The following is a 24,637-nucleotide window of genomic DNA, read 5'->3' on the forward strand; positions in this document are numbered from 1 at the left end:
GGTGTCCGGTTGTCCCTTTTCACGGCACCCATCCACGTTCTCGCACGAACCGAACAGGCAGAAAACAGACGAAAACTGATCTTCACACCTTTTCGGCTCCCTTGGTGCAGCCCCAGTCGCGGCGAGAAGGCAGGTTTTTGGTCACGTTGCTTCCAAAACAACACAGGAATGCCCGTCCCCCGTGGCGACTTCCGCCCCCGCCCAGACCGGAAGTGCGCCCGAAGCGTCACCACCCGGTGTGACGATGCACTCTTGGTGGCCCTTGGTTGGCTCCATCGATCGTAGCGTCCGCTGCGATCGGACTTAAAATGGGGAGTTTTCCTAGACAGCGTTTCCCCCTCCGCTAAGCCCTCCGCAAGGAAGAAGCCGCTACTGCGCCTGCACGCCGATGGCCTTGACTGTAGAGTTTCGGGTATCGTAGCGGGTTACGGAGACCGTTGCGGGACGGCGAAAAGGGTCTACGAAAACTCCCTAATGAAGCTGAGCATTCGCAACTTTTAGCGTTGGTGGTAGCACGGTGCGAAAATCGTGTTCCCCAGCTCCTGGATGATCGGCTTCACAATAAAGGTGCTTGCTTACACCTTCGTAACGAGAAAAAAAATAAAAATAAAGGCTCTATTACTGCTCGTCTGTAGCAAAACTAGAATCACCTACGCATCGCAGACTTTGCCTAGTACTGCTGTTCTGCAACCATCATCCAGGTGACAGCCATTTTGATAGGTTGTGGAAGTTGCGAATATAGTCTCTCTCGACGGTCGCTCGAAGCCACACGAGCACGAGCTGCGAGCTGTCAACACGTTCCAAAAACAAAAGTCCACGCGACTTTCAGACACGGCAGCGGGAAGAAAGCGGACAAAAGCAGCCATCTGAGCAACTTCTCCCCGGAGGCGTTCCACGTAGGTCATTTTTCAACTCCCCGGAAACGGTACACGAGCAACGAGGAACCAGAAAATACAGAGAGAGAAAGTCGCTGCTGCCAGAAGGTGCCGGAAACTGCACAGGTTGGCTATCTCGGCGCCACACCTGCACCGACTCCCACGAGGGGGCGTTGTAAATGAACGTCCGTTGAAAGCGGCATGGGCTGGAGGATTCACTTGCTACTGCTGCTACAAAAATCCCTAACGCAAGGTTTTCTTGTTTTTTTTTTTTTTTTTCCTGCGCTAGGTTTTTTTGTTGTCGGAACAGCTCTCCGAATCGGGGAAGTAACCTTCGGTGTCGAAAAGCGACGCAGACAGAAGCCAGCGCTCGGATATCTGAGCTCTTTATATTTACTTGTACAACTATTGCGGATAGCGTCCGTCGTACCGATTGGGGAAAGAGGGGCTGGGAAGTTTCAATAGTCTCCGTCGAAATCTCTCAACATCATTTCTCGGAACTTCAGAACGCCATGTTGTTGCTTGCCGAAATCTCTTTCTTCGCAGTGGCTTCGCTTCAAAAGACATACGTGTCTGGAGAAACTGAACCCGACCGCGTAAGCAACGGACGATACATGAATGAATGGATAGATAAATAGATGGATGGATGCATACGACTGAACCGTATTAATCGAGCGGCGACTTGCGCCATCTAGTGTCTAAGAGCGACTTCATAGTGGTTCTGGCGGAAACGTATGCCAAGACACACCGAAAAAGTTTCGAATTACATTAAGCTATCTGCGTGAAGATCACGTTAACTTTGGGCAACAAACCTTGCCAACTCGTCCCAAATGCGCCAATGTAAACAGTGCTTCGTGTAGTGCACTGTTGGTGCTCCTATGTTCGAGCTTCTAGCCGACGGTACTGCACGACATAGTGACGTGAAGAAAGCACCGGCGCTTCTTTGCATTGTACCCGGGGAACCTACTAGCGAGAATCGGCATTTATTTCGCAAGCTCGCTACACCAGGATCGTCTCGTTACAACAAGTTTAGCTGCGAGGAACGAACGAGAAAAGTTGGGGATCGCGCGTTCGTAATAACTGTTTCGCGCACTGCACGTTCCTTCTCCGAAGAAAGCTTAATTGTCTGGAAGGAAGTGGCACCCCTGGCATTTCAGTCAGTATAAACAAAACTACCAATCGAAGCAGGCACCGACCACTTTGTCACCGTTTAGCAAGTCGGCATTTTAACCTCGAACGCCAAGAATCAATCCTGCCAGATTAATCAAACAACGCAGAGTTACAAGAACTTTTCAAATCTAAAGTTTTCCACGCGGGAAATTTCTTACTCAAACTGGCTCTATGATGGTAAAGTTACATTCCCTTCACTCGATGATTTTACACGAGTAAAGCACTGGATGAACTTATGTCAGGAATATCCAGCGCGTTGCGAGGACTTCGATGAAAAATTCTTTTTTTTCCGAGTGTTCAACGTGTACCTACGATTACTCAAAGACTGCATCACTCCTGCAAGAAAGGGTCCCAGTTATAAGCCACTTTAACGCCCAAATAAAATTAAAAAAAAAGCACACGTCGTGGTATTGTATGTAGCACCCTTTACCCTTTTCTGCCCGCGCCTAATTGCGTTGAACAAGGTGCAAAACGCAATTAGTCACTCCCGACTTAATGAAGTGGGTTCGGAGCCCTCGGAACTGCAGTCCCGATCTGAAGGAAGAGAAAAAGAGGAGTCCACGCAGCGCGGCCTCGGCGATCTAAGGCCGAACCATCAGTCACGGCGAAAACGGACAGTTCCGTCGTCTTCGCCAGCTGGACCCAGGGTTCCTGACAAATGGCTCGGGAATTAAACGAGCCAGGGGTCTTTGTCCCGCACGCAAGGCACTCGGACGCCCATCGCCGGACCGGCGCCATCACAGCAGGACGACTCATAGCTGGCGCCCCTATACGCCTGTAGCACTTTAAGTGAGCAGCTCCCCTGGCGAGCAAACTCGGATACTTTTAGGTCGCGTTTCGGTTGTCCGTCACCATGCTCGCCAAAGTTTATACAAATTCGTAAATAAATAAATAAATATATATATATATATCCGAAAACGTAAAAAAAAACGATATGAATATTATTACAGCGTTTTGCTAGAATGGTGACACAAGTCGCACTTTTGTCGATTAAAAAAAAAAAAGAAGTCTGAATTCCTTTAAAAACGTTGCTATCGCACGCATGGCAGCTAGGACGCCACTTGAAGTCAGCAATATATGGTTGCAACCCGCAGACGCTAATGCAGGCTACAGAGCATCTTTCGTGGCTGCGCCTTAGACGTCAGTACGGTGGACGTCACGTAAACGACCGAACAAACACGGCACCATTTTCGAATGAAGCGGATCCGAGGGTCCCGCATATAGACGTTCGCATGCATGGCATCCCGACTGGTGCCCCTCGCGTGCAAGCACGTGCAGCACGTGTGTGAAGGTAGCTTTGTCAGGCTTGCACTGCCATAGCCTCCTCTATTCGCGCTGCAGAACCCAGGGATCCTGGGTTCGAGCCCCACCCCTGCCCGTTTCGATCTGGATGAGCATCGTACCGGCGTGCGGTCGTGTATCACTACTGCGTGATGCACGTTAAAGACCCCAGGCTAGCGGCTGTACCGCACTGGCTAAATTTCTCATCTACAGCTGGGAGACTCGTCGCTCCTGTGAGGCAGACCAAGTTCTAGGCTGTATAAACACATACACAACCCAATTTGTTTAGCCTCCTCTATACTCGCAAAGCCTGGCGGTTCGACGACGCAGCCATAGAGTGCCCGGTCGCAGATTTGGAGCGCGACAATCTGGTAGCACAAAGCGTTTCTCAGGGAAAATGGACGTCAGCGCACAGCTTTTGCAGCGGCGATGACCCGAAACAAGAAAAAAAGCGGTAGCGCGAGGAACGCGAGCAGCACGAGCGGACATTCCATCGCTCGGGAGAAGTGTTTCGGCGTCTCGCCGCAGCGGGGCGCCCGTCACGTGGCTCTCCTCTCATCCGTTTTCTGCTGCTCAACCTTTTCAATTTTGGCGGCCGCTTCTCGTAGCGATCTGCCAGGCTTTGTCAGTACAGGGGAGGCTATGGCACTACGCGTGCTTGCTCACACGAGCAGGAACATGGCATCAACTCAGATGCCTTGTTTGCAATCGTCTATAAATCGATTTATCTGCGAAATTGTCGCGCCAATTAAAAAAAAAATATATATATATATCCAGATTATAAGAACATACAATTGGTCCTAGCAGTATAGTTATCTGATTTTATTTTTGGCGCGTCCAAACCCCTTAAAGGCCGCTTTTCACACATTTGCGACTGCTTACCACCAAAGAGGCTCCTCTTGTGACTGCGTACGACCGGCTGCGCAGCCGTGAGCAGTCACAAGAAGCTTCAGAACAGGTTTTAAGCCTCTTCGGCCGTAAGCAGTCCCATGAGTGTGAACCAGCCCTTTAAGCCGGTTTTTAAGCCACTTGGGACTGGTTACGACCAACTCCGCGGCACCGCAGCCGGTCGAAAGCAGTCACAAGCGGCTTAAAAGCGATTTAGGCCTCTATGGATGTAAACAGTTGCAAGTGTGCGAACGAGCCCTTATGGCTCGGACGTTGAACGCAGCGTAGCGCAAAACGCGCACGTTTCATTGACCGCCGAGCAGGAAGTCGATCGATCATGTCAGTATCTGTGTGCACTGCGCTACGCCGCGTCAGCTACGCTCGATATCGGAGTATAACCGTCTCCGCGGCAGCGTCTCCTCTTGACTTTCGTCTGGTCCGTGCTGTTTTTAATTTTTCAATATGCAAAACTAACTCGCCCAAGCCTTCACCCTACTGTATAACCGAGCCTCTAAAGTGCCCCGACAGCACCCGATGCCAGGCCCTCCCGTCTTCCCGCTAGTTTTAACTCGGCGTGAAAATTCGAAATGGCGTCATTGTGTTCGTTGACCAGAAGGTCGTGCACGCGTTACTATAAATTCAACGAATGCGGCTACAAAAAGTGCACTACGAAACAACGGCAACTACGCTGCCCGAATCTCGATCGTGCAGAGCTGGCACTTTTAGGGAGATCTCTTCCCGCTCTCGCAACCACGTAAAAGAAGGGAAAACAAAGGGAATGGGGAAGGGGGTACAAGATGGGCGCAACAGCGGCATAGTCAAAGACGGAGTGCTTCCTCCCAAGAGCCGATCAATCACGACAGTGTTTCTCGATCGCCGACTGCCCTACTTTCGGAAGGGTCTGTATCCCAAAACAAACCAAGATTAACGACGGGCTGCGCACAGAAGCAGGGACGGACGAAGCTTTTCAACCTTTAAATTCCCTCACCAAGAACGCGAGCAGCAGCGAGAGAAACAACAGACCCCCGGAGACTTTGACCAAACATCCGGGCTTCTATATACACAATGCCGGGAAAGCAAGCTATGGATACTCCGCTTCGCCTTAGGATGGACCGCAACGGACGCTACCGGCCAATCCTAGCCAATCCAAAGCCGCGAATGTGTCACGCGGCTTTGCGTACCGAGCGTCGCTGCGCACCTTCCTAAAGTCACGTGACTACCGTACCGGATTGGATTGGCTGTGATCGTTCGCAGCGTCCTCTCCGGTCAGTCGTAAGGTGAGCCGACCTCACACCACGTGACCTGACTCCTCCGCCTACAGCGGACGCGGGAAGCGTGGTCACGTGGTACTGCGACCGCCGACCAACAAGATGGGTCCAAATACCACACGCATACACGTGCAGACACATACATACGCAAACGCACACACGAACACATACACAGGGTCACCATACACACACACACACACACGCCCGCACACCCAAACCCTTCGTTCCACGGCGAGCGTGTGGCGCGCTGAGAAGGGAACGTTATCTGGAGTTCCGCAGGGCCGGACCGGGCTTTCGTTTGTTTACCTAGGGCCACATAACTCTACGAGGCAGAGCGCGAGCGCGAAACACAAGGCAGAAACCCGAGAGCCGCGCCCAAAAGGGCCGCCGCGCATCGAACGACGAAAAACAGCGCAAGATACAAAGTGCCTTCTAATAGAATTAGAACGAAAAGGCAAAGAATTCGGATATTTTGTTTTGTTTTTCTTGTTATCTATGTGGGTTTATGGGTGACGTCAATGTGTGTTCACGTGCGCGTGGGTCTTGTCAGTCGGCTACTAGCGAGGCTCGGCTTTTTTTTTTTCTTTTTTTGTTAAGAGGAAAAGAGAAATGGGCCCGGGAACGAATTTCACGAAGTGATCCTGTATTCTCGCGCAAATGCAATTTCGTTTTTTTTTTTTTTTTTTTTGTATTTTACGCGGACTTGTGGAGGGCGTAAAAAAAAATGAAGTGAGCAGCCGAAAAAATATTTGCTTTAAATCCTGCTATCGTGGACAGCGATTTAGTAAACCGTTTCGTATCCTAAAAAGCATATCGCGTTAGCAAGCTGCTGCTGCTCAGCCTATAGGGAGGCCTGATGTACCTAGACAAGCAACGTGTCTATTTTACGATAGCTGAACACTTGCCGTGTCGGGTTAATAACAAAGACGCTTAGGCGAGCGAACTCTGGTATACAGAAAAAAAAAACAAAAAAACGTGAGCCACACTGCGCGTCAAAAGAGAAGGTAAAAAACATTACGAGACAAGGGCAAAATAAGGTAATCGAAAAACAAACAGCAGGAACTTGGTTGCAGCGTCTGGGAAAACTCCGCTTCATCCTAACACAAGCTGACTCTCAGACGTTTCCGAGTTGTGTAACAAACAACCCTTTCGTTCCAAGAAAAAAAAGAAAAAATCCCTAAAGTAAAGAAAGATGCAATCCTCGAATCTCACCCTCCTCCTTCTCGCATATAACACGCCCTAAAAAGTTACCAAATTACGCACACACACGGAGAGATCACATGGGCCGCACGCCGAAACTTAGTCAGATAACCCGATAGCCAAAGCGTAAATCCATAATCCGATAACGCGGAAAAAAAAGGTAAAGGGGAAAACACCGTACGCGCAAGGTGCACTCAGCGAATTACGTGTAGGCTCTATAAGGTCTTTCTCATACATAATGCCAGGCTGGTTCAAAGCTTCGAATTTGGGGGAAAAGGGGGAGGGGGGGGGGGGGCTATGCAGGCGCATACATGGAGTGTATACACTGCCAGCTTGTTCTGCGCCGCCTTCTGTCTCACCCCAACGCACCCTCTCCACTTTATTACGGGCAATCTCCTACCGTTTCTGCCATCCTCCCCCCCCCCCCCCCCCCCCCTTCAAAAAACAAACGAAGAAGGCACGTGACGCAACAGACGGGGGTAAGGAGGACGGCTATCCATCACCGCGATCGATCGTCATTAATTAAAACTCAGCCGTCACGGCTCTCCGTGGCGTCCTCAATCAATGATCGCTCATCAATCATCCCCCCCGCCCCCTTGCCCTTCTCCGAAGCCTCGACGGGTTATGTAAAGTCGAGCACATGCCCTTGTCTTTTTTTTTCTCGTTTTTCTCTCTTTATCCCCAACTTCCCCTCTTCAATTTCCGACCTGAATTTTTATCCGGGGGCTCCGCGGATGTTTTCCGAAAGTCAGCGGAATCTCGTGAAGCGTGCCGTTAAGGTAATGAATTGATAGAGAGGCAGTGATACATTAATAAGGCGCTCCGCCTACACAGAAACATCCTTGCTAACGCGTGGTTCGGTCGAAGGCAGGGAACAATAAGCGAGTGACGTTTGAACCCCGTCATCTTCATGATGAGCTCGGTAGCGCGGGTGCGGCCTGTAACGACTTCTTCGTTGCTTGAAGTGATCGGACGGGAACTTACGACAAACGTTTAAGGTGTGCACGTTCTCTTTGGTGGCTGTGAGTCGACAGATTAAACAAATCAAAAGATATGAGAACCGACATGATGGCAAGAGAATACGAAAAAAACTTTTAAAACGTAATGTTGGCGTCTTGCTATATAGTATTTTATGAATTTGGTCTTCATGTTATATTACAAATGGCTGTTTATGGCCGATTCACGCGGCGGACTGATCCACAGACAGAATGATCACGTGACATGTTCGCGCCTAGTCCGTCTCCCAAGCGCATTTACACGAAGGTGACGACGAGCAGAAGAGAGCGAGGACGGACCCAACCTGTTCGCGACCCTACCGTGCCGCGAAACTCCAACATTCGCATGATCGCGCTGTGGCGATGTTGTCCAAGAACGAAATCGACGTTTGCTACTGCAAAAAAAGCATCGCGCACCGCTGCTGCGTGCAGGGGGAGACAGGACACCATGATAGACTTAGCGCGAAGCGGCTCTAAACAGACTATTCGCGACTGCAGCGAATTACAGGGGGCTGGTCAAGCAAAATGGAGGTAATTTTTGTCGTTCAGCACGCGGAACACTACATATTTCTTGCACTGCAGCATAAAATCGGTGTTCCATATGAAAGCAAAGCGATTTTTCGACGATAGATACCTTCTAGTCAGTCCGTAGGTATGAGACGGCGGAAGCGTAAACATAATTACTGGGAACGATGTTTGTCTCTATGCTGCATACGAGAACCAAGCAGCGATAGCAGATGACACGAGTCGAAACGACCCCCTCTCCTGAGCTTCTCGGCGTTGCCGCTACGCGGTGTCGATATCGCTAGAGTAGCCAATGCCCCGTTTACCCTTAAGCTGAGAATAGAAGCTCCGTCTTCAGCGCGAACTTTCTGCCATTGCTAACAGAAGTGTCAACGCGCAAGCACGGGGAACCAAAGCACTGCGGAAGCCAGCGAGCTCGCGCTGAAGGCGGAGCTTCGAGTCCTCGCTTAAAGTTGAACGGAGTATAGCTTTACCGTCCCAAGGCATGACAGTGACACAAGCAGGGTCCTGTTTGAGGAAGCCTAGTTGTAGAAGCGACGAAATCGTGAGCTAGCGGAGGGACGTTTGGAGATGCCTTCACGTACTCCGCGCACAACACTTCAGTACACCACAGCCACAAAAAAGTTCGTGCTCGGCGAAAGGTTCGAAAGATATGTGAAAAGATCGCAGCGTGCTAAACGAGTTTTGGCAGAAGCTTTTTTTTTTTTTTTTTTAAGCGGACCTTGAGGAGTACCGGAACCTCCGTCGCGTCAGCCGGGCAACGTTTCTGCAGCTTCTTTCGCGCGTGAAAACAAGAATCGCGCGTGAAAACAAGAATCGCGCGACAAAATGAACCAGCGAACTCACAAAACACAATAACGCGCCAAGTTTTATTTACCCCAAAAGAAAAAAGTTCAATCACCCACAAAAAATCCGCGAGTGAAAAGACGCTCAGCCATTTCATAGCAGCGTCCGCGGACGAGGCGCGGATCACAGGAATCGGTGACGTGACAGTCACGAGGTGAACGGTCCGCGGACGAAAATGGCGGTTCTGTTCGTCGTGTGAATCGGCCATTATGGGCACTAAAATCAAAGTCGCGATGAAGATCAGGAGGAGCATGCGGAAGAGGACGAAGATTACCTTTGCTTTGTCCGCTGCCGTCCCTGAGCACGGTGCACTCCTCGATGGAACCGAAGGGCGAGAACATGACGCGGACGTCGCTCTCGTTGCACTCCTTGGCCAGCATGCCGATGAACAGCTTGCGCTCTGCACAGACAACAAAAGAAGGCTGTCGTCGGACAAGTTTCTTTGGCAAGAGCAACAACACAAATCACCATAGGCGAGTTGTCCCAGTTGCCGTCACTTCCACAAAAGAAAAAAATATATCGCCTGGCTTTCATACTTTCCGTGAAATGCAAATAACTAGCGATAGCGCTAATACGCAGTGCCTAGCCCCCGTCACATTCCTACACAACAGAGGAAAGGGTGTTGGGGGGGGGGGGGTGCTAGCGCACCACTTACCCACCCCAAAGGCATACCCCCTCACCCTCTTCCGAGCGGCAACACTACCCCATTGGTCGAACACGCTATGACGTCAAACAACGGCTGCGCTCCGTCGTTGCGATCTCTCCCACAGCACTAGTGCGAACAACGCCAACTCCCGCAAGCAAGGTGCCCGGAGAGTACCATTCCAGAGCAATCGCTTCGAAACAACAGCAACTAATACATAACATTCCCGTCTTTACAAAGTCTACCTAAATAAGCCGCTGGCAGACCTATAAAAAGAACAAGAACATACATCCGAATGACCATAAGGGAACCATCTACACGCATAATTTCAAACCGCGAAGCGAACGCTATCCGCGCCACGGATATAGTCGCAGAGACCGACGACAGAGCTGAAAACTTCACCACAACTGACTTCCAACATTGCGAGCATAAACCAAACTATACGCGAGTCACCCACCCAAGTGGCATAACCAAATACATCACTACCGTATAAACATTAACCTTTTTCATCGCTTTTTTCGTTTTTTTTTTCAATAATACGCGAATGTGCATTCATTTCTTACCCCCTCATAAACATGAACACCTTCACGGTTCAAGAATAGTTGGAATAAATGTACAGGGAAAGGGGCACGAGTGGTGCCACATCTACTCGACCAAGCTGAGTGCATCCATCCCTAAACTTTCGCGCCACATCGCGCGGGAGAACCGCAACCGAAAGGAAGTGTGGGGAAAGGAAAAAAAAAAAATCCCCAAAAACTAGAAGCCGAAAGACGCCAAAGTACACACTCAGAGCGCAGAACCACGAAAAGCGACCGAGACAAACGCGGCGTTAATAACGCTAATGCCGGAGCAATTTTTCCTCCACCGCCCCCTTCTTTCTATCACCCCTTTTCCTCCCCATGTTCCCCATTCGACATCTCAGTTTCCCCTCCCTTTTTCCCCCCAAAACCGCGGAAAAACAAACGCACCGAAGCTAAACTCACACAACCAACCGCGTTTGCTCCCTCTAAAACCTCACATGCTCGGGATATACTTTCCCCAATTGATATGGTAATGCGCGGTAGATGGAAAGGAGGACACCCCATGACGCTAGGTACCACTACCGACGCGCCTCCTTTCCCTTCGCGAGAAGATAAAAGAAAGCAGACGAGAAAACGGCGACGCCGCAAACAACCACAACAAAGATGGCGTAACGGTCCCTCGCGGCGACGTGTGCGGACGTACGGAGGTCGCTCCGCAAACATTCCGAGCGCCGGCAACGACCCGCCAGAGTTCGAAGGGGAAGAGGGAAAATGAGGTAGGGAAAGAGGGAACATGGGGAAGAGAAGGAGGGAATATGGGGAAGAGAAAGCGAGAACATCGGGAACAGAAAGAGGAAATATGGGGAAGGGAAAGGGGTAAAATGGGGGAGGGGAAAGAAAGGGGACGCAACTCCTGTGACAATTAGTGAGGTTGCTAGGTCAACATCAACTTTCTCCCCCTTCCTATCCCCCCCCCCCCCCCCCCCCTTTCAACCGCACACTGGTGATACAAAAAAGGAAACAAGGCGGACAGGCAAGCCGCCGCGCAGCACGGCCGAAAGGCCACGAATCTAGACTAGGCTTTGGCGAGAACGTAGGCGGTTCGCGTTATTAGGGGGTTTTCGTAGATCGTTTTCGCCGTCCCGCAAGGCCTTCTGCAACCCGCTACGATAGCGGGAACTCCACAGTCAAGGCTATCGGCGCGCAGGCGCAGTTGCAACTTTTTCGTTGCGGATCGCTTAGCGGAGGGGGCAAGGCGGTCTACAAAAACTCCCTATTAGGGAGTTCTAGAATAAAGAGTTTTCGTAGACCGCGTTTCCCCCTCCGCTAGGAAGAAGCCGCTACTGCGCCTGCGCGCCGATGGCCTTGACTGTAGAGCTCCGGATACCTTAGCGGGTTGCGGAGAGCGTTGCGGGGAGGCGAAAACGATCTACGAAAACTACCTTTCGGAAATTGAGTACGTATACGCAAAGAGCATTTGTGTTCCTCCAAGGAGGATTCGTGATGAACGATAAGTTGGCTACAGCCAAGATGGCCAAGGCGAGCACAGTTGGAAAACGTCGGCTCCAAGGACCACCGCTGCGGCCACCTCGGCTGCCGTCGTGAGCGTGACGTCGGCGGCATACTCGCGACTGCGAGAATACACGAGACAACATTGCGCTCCTACGGGATGGGCACGTCACTAACGGTTAAGACCTAGTAAGGAGGGCAACGACCGCCGGCAACTTGCTGCCTACGAAGAGCGAACACTTCTATCGGCAAAGGTCAGTATACTAGATTCCTCTTGCCGAAGAGACCGATCGACTGCTCGCCTCGCATTCTCATATTTGAACGTGCAAACCTAAAAGGTTTACTCTGTACCAAAAAGTCGTTTTTCTGGTGAGGTGCAGCATTCCGAACGAGATGCATGGGGTTTTGCGTCGCGGCGGAGAAATGCTGTTCTAAAACTTTCTTACGTAACGTGCGCTTACGCAAGCGCTAATTTAGCACTATCGTGCGCTGAAGTTTAAGGCTGAAGCCTCGCGGCGACTTTGAAAAAAACGCCGAAATAGAGGGGTATTTGAACGACAATTCTTAGGCTTGATTTGCCTCCTAAGAATGTTTCTTGTATACGAATACAGTATATAGAACAGGACGCGGTCTTCATCTTACTAAGAAAAAATTATCAGTATATTATTAATTCCCGCTGGAAACATGTGAAAAGTGAAGTTTTTGGCCGTACATGGTTTGGTAGGACAAATGGCAGAGATTAATGTTAGATTGAATTTGTTAAACCATTTAAGATATGTAGATAAAAAGTGCGTGCTTTGCGTGCTTTGCATATATATATATATTGAACAACCCTACGCCGGTAATTTTCCAGATGTCTCAATTGACCTATTAGAAGTACCGATGGCGTGTTTTTGTTTGACGTAAAATATGTTTTTGGCTAATTTGTAGGGTTTGTATCATGCCGTGAGCTAAAGCGCCGTTCACACTCTTGCGACCGAGTTAGACCGAGAGAGACCAGACCGGTTTTTAAGCCCTTTGCGACTTCTTAGGACCGGATGCGCTGCAGCAGAGCTGGTCCTAAGAGATCGCGAAAGGCTTAAAAACCGGTCTGGTCTCTCTCGGTCTTACTCAGTCGCAAGAGTGCGAACGGGCGCGGGCTCGACATCAAACGGACACTTTGGTGTTAAGTGCGTCTCACGCTGCTCTCGCTCGTATTCCACCTGCTACGGTTCTTAGAGCAGCTAAGCGGAGCACATAGCTACTATAAGTGATCACGAGTAGCGCTACCTATTCATGCGATCTATGTGAGCACTGTTCGCACAAAAACCGATGAAGGCCCCTTCCCATTTTTGCAACCGAGCACGACCAAGAGGGACGAGACAACACAATGGCGCCATCTATGCGGTGACCCTGGAACTGTATTTCACATGAGCGAGGGTTTTGCGGGATTCCCGAGGTCAAATGTGCGTAATACCTATAAGAAAGGCCCTTTATAACGTTGGCACACGTTTTTCGAGCCAAGAAAAAAGGGATAATGCGCGGAAAAAATAGAAAATATGCCGGACCGCCAAGTTTACACTGCTACCTAACAGATGGCGCCAGTGTGTCCTCTCGTTGTAAGAAAAGAGATATTAAGAGGTTCCAAGGCACCCGGTTCTGAGAGGTCGCAAGTGTGTGAACGGGCCTTAACTCTTCTTTAGGCATGTGTAAATAGTATAGTTTGGGTTCGAAGCAAATTCAAAGTGAATAGTGGTTTCGGGCGAATATGTTTTAATCAAATATTGAATAGTTGCTGCGCGTTTCTCCGTGCCTTTCGCTACTGCTGCACCGTGCTTAAACAAAAATTAAGCTGAACTCGCAAAGGTTGCTGCCAAGCTTCTAATTGCCCACTTATGAGCTCTGTTAAATTTAATCTAGCTATATTTGTAAACTGTGTCCTCAGACAGTCCAATGCCTAGATTAGGATGGCAAGTAAATGACTTATTTGACATAAAATTAAACCCGTAAGGGAACCCGGCCATACCGAATATAGGGGATTTATATATCTTTTTTTCTATATAACTATATTTTATTTAATTCTGAATTGAAACAAAACAAGCACAAGTAGTGAACACAGGCTGTTAAAACATCGGTGCCTAACATACACCCTCGCATAAAATCCACAGATAAAATTTGAAGATTTTACTGCAGTACAAATATCAACAATCACAACGTTTTCTCTTCTTTTTTTCTTAATTACAACAGGAGCGCAGGTGCGTTATGAAATTTTGAAGGTGTGTTTTTCGACTAAGTGTACGGCTGCGTTGCGGCGAAGCGAGTCGCAAGATCGCGGTGTCAGCTCCGCGGGTATTGCTTCGCCGCAGTGCATCGGTGCTTGACAAGGAGCGCACTTAAGGGGGCTAACACGCCGCGATCAACACTTCGAAAAGTATGAATATTGCGGTTAATGGTGAAGTCTTCGCACATAGTACATAAGCATCAAAACAAAAACCTAAACAAAAAAAAACTGCATTTATTTTTTAGTGGCATCGGCAGGAATGCCAGGCACTTTCAGTTTTCTTTTTGAAAACAGCTCATTTTTGGCGCAGACATGGCGCAAATTGTGCACGCACAGGAAGAAAAACTCCTCAAACGGCATCTGCAGACTGTCTTCTGAACAATGCATGCATTAGCAGCGTCATTGCGGCCAAGAACGGCGGCTGACGGTTTCCCGAAAACACTTATATGTCCTTCAATTCCGTTAGCAAAACCCCGGCTTTCAAAAGTTCCCTTTTCAAGATGTTCCTCTCAGCTACCTTTTTGATTCGTTGGGAGACGGGAAATTTCGGGCTGGTTTCAAGAGTTCACGTGACAACCCAAACCCCCGACTCGTCCACAAACCAACAGCCTTTATAATGCTCTCCCGGAAAGGGGAACAATCAAACTTTACCAAACACGCAAGAAAAAAAAAAAGTGAAAAGGCACGAACTAATGCATTATAACTGGGGTACGCACTCCGGGCAGGGTTCGGTCGCGTTATTAATAACAACAAGTGCACACAGCGCCCGCGGCTAGCCGCACACGGCGGCAGAACGGGGAACTAAATACTCCCCACCTCCTCCTCTCGTCCGATGAAGTGGGCGCCAAAAAAGGACGACGCCGATAACGCTAAAACAAAGCACTGCTAAGAGCACAGGGAGACAGGGAGCAACAGCGCGGAATAGATTGGCTAGGAGCCGAGCTGAGGGAGGGTAGGCAACAAAGCTGCGGCAACCAAGCAAACGAAAAGAAAAAAAAAAAAAAGGAAATGAGAGGGTGAGCGGAGGGGGAGAGGGACACGCGCGGCAATTATTCGAGCGGCGGGGTCGAAACAATGGCCCTTTATAAGTAAACAGCGCCACGCCGCGGAGGCCAAAAAAGATGGCATAATAATGTGTGGGAAAGGAACGGTAGGGAAGAGAAGGGGAAGTTGGGGAAGAGAATGCTAGAGAAGGGAGTGTTAGGAAGGAAAGGAAGAGAACGGTAAACAAGGGAATGGTGGGGAAAAAGAAAGGGGCGGTTAGGGAGGACAAGACTAGGGAAGGAAAGGTTGTTGTGGGGAAGAGAAGGGGACAACGGAAAAGAAAATAGGCAAATAGGGGGGGGATGATGGGGAACAGAAAGGGTGAGTAGGGAAGGGGAAAGAACCGAAAAATGAATGCTAGGGAAGGAAGGAGAGTGTGGCGAAGAAAATGCGAGGGAAGAAAAGTGAACGGTAGGGAGAGAAGGGGATAAAGAGAGGAAAACGTGGTTGCCGCCGATTCTGACAAAGAAGAAAAGGGAGAGAGAGAGAGAGAGAGGCAGCCATAATGAAAACGTTACGGATCGCGGCGAAGTCGGAATAAAATTACCAGCCGTTACGTTTGGAGGAAGTCTGGGTGGGGGAAGAAGCATTAGCAGAACATGCTACGGCGAGCTGGGAGGGCCGTGCGCACAGGGGCCCGCTCTATATAGGCACGAGACGAGAGAACAAAATGGAAAGGAATAGCCGCGAAAACAAACGAAAAAAAAGGGGGGAGTGAAAGAGGATAACGCGAACGAGAAACAAGATAATGGTTAGAGACGAGGGTGAGAGAGATCGCTTTGCTGCCGCAACAGGAACAGTAAGAATCAACGAAGCTCTCCAGTGTTGCGAGCGGATCTCATCGATCTGTTTGGCGCTGAAACAACCACACGAAACAAAAGGATACCCAAAAGGAAAAGAGGGAAGAGGATAGGGAAAGGAAGAGCTTCTAGTGCTCGAGAGGTAGAGCTTCGGGGCCAAGCCCGCCGGACAAACTGGGAGCCTGGCATGGGCATCATTAATCCGCGTTAGCCCTGCTTATCGACTGCCAGGAAATAAATTCAACGCCTCCCCCTCTCTCAACCTAGTCCCCGATCGCGCGTCGCTCTCGGCACGCGACCAGAACTGGATTTTGCACTTCACGGTCGGCCCCTGAGGATATATTCGCCGCCGACAGCGGTGATCGCCAAGAGCGGCTCACGCGTGCGGAATATTAGTGACTCGCTATCTCCCCTAATTCCCTTTTTCGGGGGTTGGGTATCCTCACCCAGCCCGCGGGCAGCATTAGCGTTTCTCCCCCGCGCTTGTTACGCCAGGTTTTGCCGCTAGGAAAGCGCAGCGTTGCGCGTCGGAATAGCGACACGGAAGCACTGCAATTGCGGTTTATACGTTGTCGTAAAGTTTAGTTCCTAAACAATTTGGCGTGATAAAGCGGCATTTGTTTTTCTCGTTAAAACACGATTAACGGATATTGGTGTTCATTCTATACAAATCATGCCCCCCCCCCCTCACGCATACACACAGAAAAGGGCAGCACAAGACGAAGGAAAGTGCATCGATACGATTTTATACAAGATGTTTCAGCGACTACTTTCAAAAATTTCTAAAAAACAAGTTGCTTCAGGAGAAAAAGAAAAACTTCCAGAAACAAACAGCCAGTAAAAGATAATGGCTGACTAACAAAAATTACTAATTAACCTTCGAATTAGCGCAGTTTGGTGGCCAGTGCCACGCAGAAAGTTCGTTGCTGAAGACAAAGCGATTTCATATGCATTTTTTTTTAAAGGAGAAAAAAAAAAGTCTTTTTAAAGCTAGATTTACAAGTGCGATGTTGCCTCCGATTTCGCAGTAGCGGCGCTGAGCCCCACAACTTCTACTAGAATTTTTTTTTTTCTTTTTGCCACACGAGCGACGTCACAACTTGAAAATCGCATGCAAAATCCCCAGATAAATGCCCAGCAACGCAAAAAAAAAAAAGAAAAAAAAATGAGCTAGGAAAACTTGTTTTTCAAATAGGTTTTTTTTTTTTTTTTTTTTTTTCTGACGGTCAATCGACCCGAAACCTTCAATGACCATCGTGGAGGCATTAGAGACGGAGGGACGAAAGAGTGTCCATAGGATAGTCTGAATGTCGACATTCCCCGGCGCTTACGAGTTACTCTAGGTCGCCTCAACCAAAGCGATTTATCCTCAACTCCATTCCATTCCATTCACCATCGCAATACCAGCATGCGCTGGCAACCACGCGCCCGCCGGACCACTCAGACGCCCCCCTCCCATCGCCCGATCCCGGTATCAATGCGATCACGTGGCAAAAGACGCGACCACGCCACTACCCACGAGCGGGGTCAGGTGACAAAAACGAGGCCGCTGATTGGCCCAGCGAGGGCACAGCTTAAAACCGCACTGTCAGCTTAGGGATGACGTACACACTCGAGGAGGGCCGGCGGAACAGCTCCGGCAGTGAAGACATCGTTCCAGTTCGCGTTTGGAAAGCAGCGTTGTTCGCCCCTCACGGCGCTTGATCGGCCGGTCCGATTCGCCAGGCGGCTCGCACACGAGTGGCGAGGGACTGCTTTCCGAGCCATTAGGTCCGCAGCAGGGAGCTTAGATCTCGGAGAAGGAGCGACTCAAACCACGAACACCGTTTCTAACCTAATGGCGGACGCCTCCTCTGGGCAGACTGGTGGTTATGCGCTTGCGTCGTCTGCAGAAGATCAACGCTTTCGTCTGCTAAGCGTAAAAAGCGCATCGTCACAGTGCTCGTCGTCTCCGTGCGCTTGCAAACGTAGCCCGTAAACGCACTGCAAACGGCGCCCCTAAACCACGTGATTCCGACAGAGTATTTGGAAACACTCGGTAATCCGGGCACACCGGTGCGCAGACGAGAGAGGGGGAGAGGGCCGTTGCGTGAGCGCGGGTTAGCGCTTAAACGAGCGGAAGCTGGGCACGCGAGCGGCTCTCTTCGACCAAGGCGGCTAATGAGCTGAGGCATAATGGAACCACGCACACCAAGCGGACGATTCTCGGCAAAACGGCCGCCGCCGTTAACCGGTACAACTAACGCTCGTTCCGAACAGAAAGGGGCGCAAAGAGGAGGGAGAGGTTAAGCGAACTATTTCGCCTCTAGCGTGCGCCGAAAACGAAGGCTATACGACCACCAGACGCACACGCGCCTCGTGAAAAAGACGCGCTTGCGTACTCGTCTAGAGAAGATTTGTTTCGAGCTCTCCGCTCCAACTTGTCCAAATGCTCGGCTGCCCTGCAACTCTGGAGTCGGCCCAAATAATCCTTAAGAACAAAAGAGGAGGAGGCAGCGGCCGAAAACTTTTTTTTTTCTTTCTTCTGCAATCGATACCTAGTTATCATTACTCTTAGTTCGTATCTCCCATGCTGCTTCCCCGTTATGCGCTTATTTCTGTCCCATCTCTGAAAGGAAGCACGCTAACCTCCTTTCTGTCAACGCCAAATGGCGGACCAACGTGTATTAGAGTCTGTGTAATCCCCCCTCTCCCCCCCCCCCCCCCCCCCCCCGGGGCAATAAAAAAAAAAAATCATCCATCCGTCTTTCTCCACCAAGATCCAATATCAGCAACGGAGAGAACGCGCCAACAAAACCGCGATGACACCCCGACAAGTCTTCCCGCGAAAACAAGGCAGCGGCGGCAGCAGACCCGAGCGAGAACAGAAGACAAAGAAAACTCGCGGAGACAACGAGACAACCCGAGATTACGAGAAAGGGGAAGAAGGAGGGGGGGGTAACGGGGCCACGGCTGATTACGAGCGCGGATAAGCGAGGAAAATCGGCGCGGCCAAGTCGGCGATTGGCTGGGCGGAAGACGGACGAGGTTGCGTCGGGGAGGAACAAGGCAGGAAGGGAAAAAAACGCGAGGGGACCAGTGGGACAAAGAGGTGTGCCGAAAGAAGGGGGAAAGAGCGTCGCGACCTGAACGGACTGGGACGTTGTAACCAGAAGGCCGGTACAACACCAGTACATGGAGAATGCAAGGCCGGCAAAAGAGTAGTTACACGTCAAACATATGAATAGTCCGAAGTGAGGATAAAAATAGTACCAGAAATTTATAAGGTCAGTACTAGAGAAGGCAAGTACAAAATAAATGAAAGTGTTAGTACAAGATTTCAAAAAAAAAAAAAGGTTGCAAGGCTAGTACTAGAACAGCGGAAGCCAAGTACAAATAAAGTCATTACAACACAGGGGCAGTATGGGACCACTATAACACCAGCATGAGAGCCAAAATGTTAGCGCCGCCAGCAGAAGGCTAGCCAAATACCCGCACCAAATCAGGACACAGGTATGCCAAACAAAAAACCAGCAGAAGACAAAAAAAAAAAAAAAAGAATGGCAACATCAGATTGGGTCAAGCTCAGTACGACTACCACTACGACAAGGTCAGAGCGTCCAGCTAGTACCAGATCAGTAGATGGCCAGTACTATGCCAGCCCCAGAGCGAGGAAAAGAAGGTCAGCGCAACGCCCACGCAGTGCAAAGCCAGTATCTAATGAAACCAATAGAAAATACTCGCAAAACAAGACACGCAAGACCAGGAAAAAAAAAAAAACGAAAAAAGGAAAAAGCTCAAGCCGGAACAAGAAAAGAAGAGCTGAAGGAAGGAAAAGCGAGACCACAACAACACGACCATGAAGAACAAGATCGGGACATGCAACGCGACCGGACAAGCGAGTGCGAGGAGACACCAAAACAGAAGGAAGACAACGTCCCGAAGAGACGCGGCTGTTACAACAGTCGCCAGCACTCGACACCGCAAACAGGATAGCCACCCATGTTACCGGCTGGTGCAACAGGAATTTGTATATATATATTCTTCACTCGGTCGTAATATCAGATATGTCACATATTGAAAGGCGCGCTGCAGACACAGAGCACTGCTTTTGTTACTCCTGTTGTGGACAAGAATAGTTTTATGTTGAAATGTAAAAATGGCGGCAGCCTGGCAGGGTCCGATTTTCTTAGGACGGACCCACTGGAGATGCACCGCGGTCGTGGTCAACTCATTGAAGGCGTTAAAAAGGCAGTGAAGCGATTTTCTTATTTTCACTAAATACTGCCGTAAATGAATCCTTGACTCCCAAAACGCTACAAACTATACACTTCATTTCTAGCTATTTCCGAAAAAAAAAAAAAAATTAGAAGGAAGGATTGAGAGACATGGACTTAACGCCGCACGTATGTGAAAAAACAGAGAAAAAAAATACAAACTTATTTATACAAATATATCATCATACGCCTGAAAAAAAAAAAAAAGATACAAGAGAGACAGCATCGATGAGCGGTCCTATACGCAAGACGCGGACACCGATCCATGGCTAGGCACTAAGCCGACGCGGAATAAATGCACGACTAGACCCAAGTTTTCGTCCGTCGCGAAGGGCCGCCCTCGCGCACACCGGGGCGGACAGCGATCCGTCATCGTCGTCACGCGCGACGTGCCGACGTCTGGGAGACGTGGATGGCGACGAAGACGCGGCAATCAGGGCCTCTGCAGATCCCCCGCTCATCGTTTCCACAGCAACGACGCTACCTCAGCGAACTTCTCCTTCAACTCCCCTGTTTCACCCAGACCTGTAGGGTACTCATTACAAGCAAACAAATCACGCGTAATCGATCGCTTTTTGGAGTAATTTCGTAATGCCTGGATTACATTTATTTAGATGCAATCGCAAGAGTCATTTGACTACTTTACCAAGTATTAAAAATTACCCCTAACCGTTGCTATTTTCCCCTCGCATTTCTAATGGGGCCCTTTGTGCAAGTTTCGTACGAAGGAATCCTCGAACTCATGTCTCCGAGAGGAAGTTGGTTCAACATTTCTAATGGCGCCCTTTGTGCAAGTTTCGTACCGAGGAAGCTGGTTTAGTAAAACCGGTCGATTAAGAACATAATCATTTTATAATTTACTCATTCTAGTTCAATAAAGAAAAGTATACGACAGACCAGTTTTCAAGTAGGCAAAAATCTTTCGTTTTAAAAATCGCAAGTAATCGGAAAAGTAACGGTTACTTTTTCAAGGGAACGGCCAGTTACTTTTCTTCTCAGGTAAAAATTGGATACACTTTAACCAAGAGTAATTGTAATTGCAATCGATTACATTTTACGAGGAACGTGTGCAAGCAAACTTACAATGGACCGCATCGAACGTTACGAGTCACGGATCCAAACCAACACCGTGTGCGTATCACGTGACCTTCGACACACGGTCACGCAATGCATCCTTAAGGCGTGTTCCCACCGGCGATGCGATCTAGTCGCGCGATAACTTTCATTGCAAAAGCGACCATCGCGGGCAAAAAGCAACGCGATTTGAGCAGTCGCTACTCGACCCGACTTTTTTGCGATGCGATCTAGTCGCGGAGCGGCTAGATCGCATCGCATCGCATCGCATCGCGGAACGGCGTTCGGAGCGAGAGTTTTCGAGAAACGACTCGCCAACGAAGGCGTCGGACTCGCTCATCGCGCACGATGGTGTGACCATCTAATTTTTTTTTTTTTTGCGATGCGATCTAGTTGCATCGCGCGACTGCTTACATCGGCGGTGGGAATGCGCCTTTAGATTTTCCGGGACTGCTCGTGAGCGGCGGTCTCACTGCAAATACATCATAGAAAATACAGCCTCCACACACCGTACGACGCGTGGTACTTTTAGAGCGTGAAATCCAAAATCTTGTCCGTCCGTCTGTCCCTGCATTTCCGGCTAAACTTAGCGGGGGAAGTGATTTCACGTGACCTATACACAACTTTAGTTTGCCCGCTAAATTTGGCAGGGAAATTGATGTCACATAACCGTCACGGCGTCCGATTGGTGGAGGCAATCGCCTCCCCCAGTCAGACGAAATTACGTCACTTCCGCGACCTTTTAAAACGTACATGTAAATGGCCAACCTAGCCATCCTGAGGTACACTACTGACTGGCTCGGCGAACCTGCAAACTTTTACCGAAAACTTGACGAAGTCTGACTTACAGAGAGCGTTGACCGAGTTCGACACACAAAAGTTTCGAATTTTTGGAAACAGATTATTTGTAAAGTAATTAATTTTTTTATATATATATATAGATACTCGCCATCTTTAGGCAATATAAAGGTCAATATACGTGCTTTTAATAAAAAGAAGGAAGAAGATGAAGTAATTGTGTTGCCTGTTTGTTTCGACAGCGGCAAGCAAGTATCCCGAATGGGCGTCTAGTGTCTCAACGGTTGTGCAGCAGCCAGTGCAGTACAACCGCTAGCCTGGTGTCTAACATGCACCACGTTGTAGTGATGCACGACCACACGCCGGTACGATGCTCATCCAGATCGAAACGAACGGGACTGGGAAATGAGTCCAATATACCTGTGTTCTGCAGCCTGAGCTTTCGCTACACTTGCTCCGACCTGCGGTGCGCTAACACACTCGCCCTCTGCTTTTCATGTTTTAGTTAGTTTATGAAATTCAAACTGAAACCATACACCCAGAAATATAATGCTCCTCCCGTGAAAGTGGTATCAACTGAAATTGTCTCGCGCATGCGCCTAAAATTTATATCGCAGTTCAACTTCGCTTTGAAAGGTCGAAAAAAGCGTACCCTAGTAGAATTCGAACCATGGGCAGATCAGCGATATATCCTAAGGACCTAATTCAAGCTCGATCGCTCGAGGAAGGGAATGGACAACGTCGGTACGCTGTCACGTGACAGGATTCTTCGCGCGCGGTAACAGAGTCGCGTCACCCGGACGGCGCCCGATTGGTCCAGCGAGTAGCTAACTTTCGCCTCTGTAAAATCAGCGACAGCGTGAAGGGAACTCGGTTACGGCAACAATGCGCGCTCTCGTACTGACGGCGACAATATCGGGAGTGTTACAATGGCGACACGCCTATAATGTGTAATCAATCAATTGTTTTTCTTTATCCATCGGAATTTTTTCGCGTGTGTGTATGTGAATTTGTGTTTTTGGTTTTTGGCAATTGTCTTTCAAGTGGGACGATGACCCCGTGGAAGGGCGCTTGCATTATGGCAACCACAAAAAACTAGGGCAGAGAGGGTAGCACTGAAGAACGTATTGAGATGCGTTAGATAGATGTTAAACGTTACAAAAAAAAAAAAAAAGAAACTAGATGGCATAAGTTACCGCCCGATTGAAAAGGGTTCAGTGACAGCCCTCCAGTCCACCGCAGGCCATCCTGGTTACACTTCAGATCCAACCACCCAAAGAGACGGGTAGTGTTTCCTGGCGCTACAGTCAATAGGGACTTCGACAGCAGACCGTTACCGTCTTCCGCGTACCGCACTACCGGAGCCTCTGAAGTTTGAAGCATACTTTTAAGCTCGCACCCGGGTGCTATTTATTGTAACCACGGGGAGCGCGCTTAAAGGCATGCTCAAAGGCTCCGCTAGTGCGGTGCGCGGAACACCGGTAACGGTTTGCTAAAAGTCTTCAAATGACAGCCTTAGAAAGGCAGTCACAAAGCGAATAGCGTTAGCGCCATCAACCACGCCCTGTCTTTCCTAAGATGTCGGTGACAATAGCCGAAGTGGCACAATAGCCGGCGTCTCTATAAGCGGAACGCCGGGCGGGGATGGAAAGGGGGGGGGGGGGTGCAGGCGGCCCCCTGATAGATTGGTTCGTCGTTGCTGGGCGAAAGCCTGGCCCGGGGACCGGACGCTCGTCAGCGCTGCCACGTCGCGCGTGACGCGTCGCAACCGAGCGGCGGCTCGCGTATAGACCTTTCCAGCGGCAGTCTCGAACGAAGCGATTTACAGCGCGCGTCCCTGGTTTTGAGAGTGTGCGTCACTGTTGCCCGACTGCGCTGAGCTGTGGAGTTTCTCGTCAGTGAGCTGTGGCAGCCTGCGTAGGCGCAATTCCGGACGCTGGTGGAGGCTAAATTGCCGCGTTTTCTTTTTTATTTTGTGTTCTGTGGCGAACGTAATTTATAGAGGTATTCAAGAAAGCAGTGCTCTATTTTTGGGAACAAAAACAAAGAAATGAAAGCTGTTTTGGTGAGTCCGTGCGCGACAGAACAAATGCAACTGGAATGTTTGTTTCATTTTATGTTCATCGTTTTACGGCACCGTACACTCAGCCGTGTCAATCTATAAAGGTCAAAATATTTGACCACACAGGATATTCGAACTGCATGGATATTCACCCACAACATGAAATTCAATGAGCCTCATCAATCGAACAACATATATTGTACTTACCCCACGGTGCCGCGTTATCCGAACAGGACTTGAGAAAGGTCTCAAATAACACAGCATATCCAATATACAGTGTCGACGATAGTCACTTCACGACAATCGGACGGAATCCGGCGTGTTTTGGGGAACATGTAGAAGAGAGCAGCATTTTTGCACAGCTTCAAAGCAAATGAACGAACGTGTCTATTCTGTCCCCACACCCCGGACCCGACCCTATCAGCTATTTTTCGCGAAGACCCGGAACACAGCCGGGAAGGCTTTTTGGAGATGATTATCTCAACGGAAATAATCCTCCAAGAACGTCGAACTGCCTGCGTCACGGGCTGCTTGACGTTCGCTCTCTTCGTTCGTTTCCTGCGAAGGCCGAGCAGCCTACGAGCCCTGGTATTGTCTGGTTCTCACAGTGGAAGATAACATA

The 24,637-nt window shown here is 49.5% G+C and overlaps 1 protein-coding gene across 26 annotated transcripts in view; it reads right to left on the minus strand.

The window, feature by feature from the left end:
- Positions 1-24,637, minus strand: part of LOC8034521 (CUGBP Elav-like family member 1-A) — a 505,021-nt gene that overhangs the window by 92,724 nt on the left and 387,660 nt on the right. For all 26 annotated transcript variants that reach the window (XM_042293297.1, XM_042293295.1, XM_042293296.1 and 23 more), the window contains one exon: positions 9,323-9,448. In XM_042293297.1, the coding sequence (XP_042149231.1) occupies positions 9,323-9,448 (126 nt within the window). The remainder of the gene's footprint in view (positions 1-9,322; positions 9,449-24,637) is intronic.

This window comes from Ixodes scapularis, unplaced genomic scaffold (genome assembly GCF_016920785.2).
Source record: "Ixodes scapularis isolate PalLabHiFi unplaced genomic scaffold, ASM1692078v2 PGA_scaffold4__175_contigs__length_147842914, whole genome shotgun sequence".
Lineage (NCBI taxonomy): Eukaryota > Metazoa > Arthropoda > Arachnida > Ixodida > Ixodidae > Ixodes > Ixodes scapularis.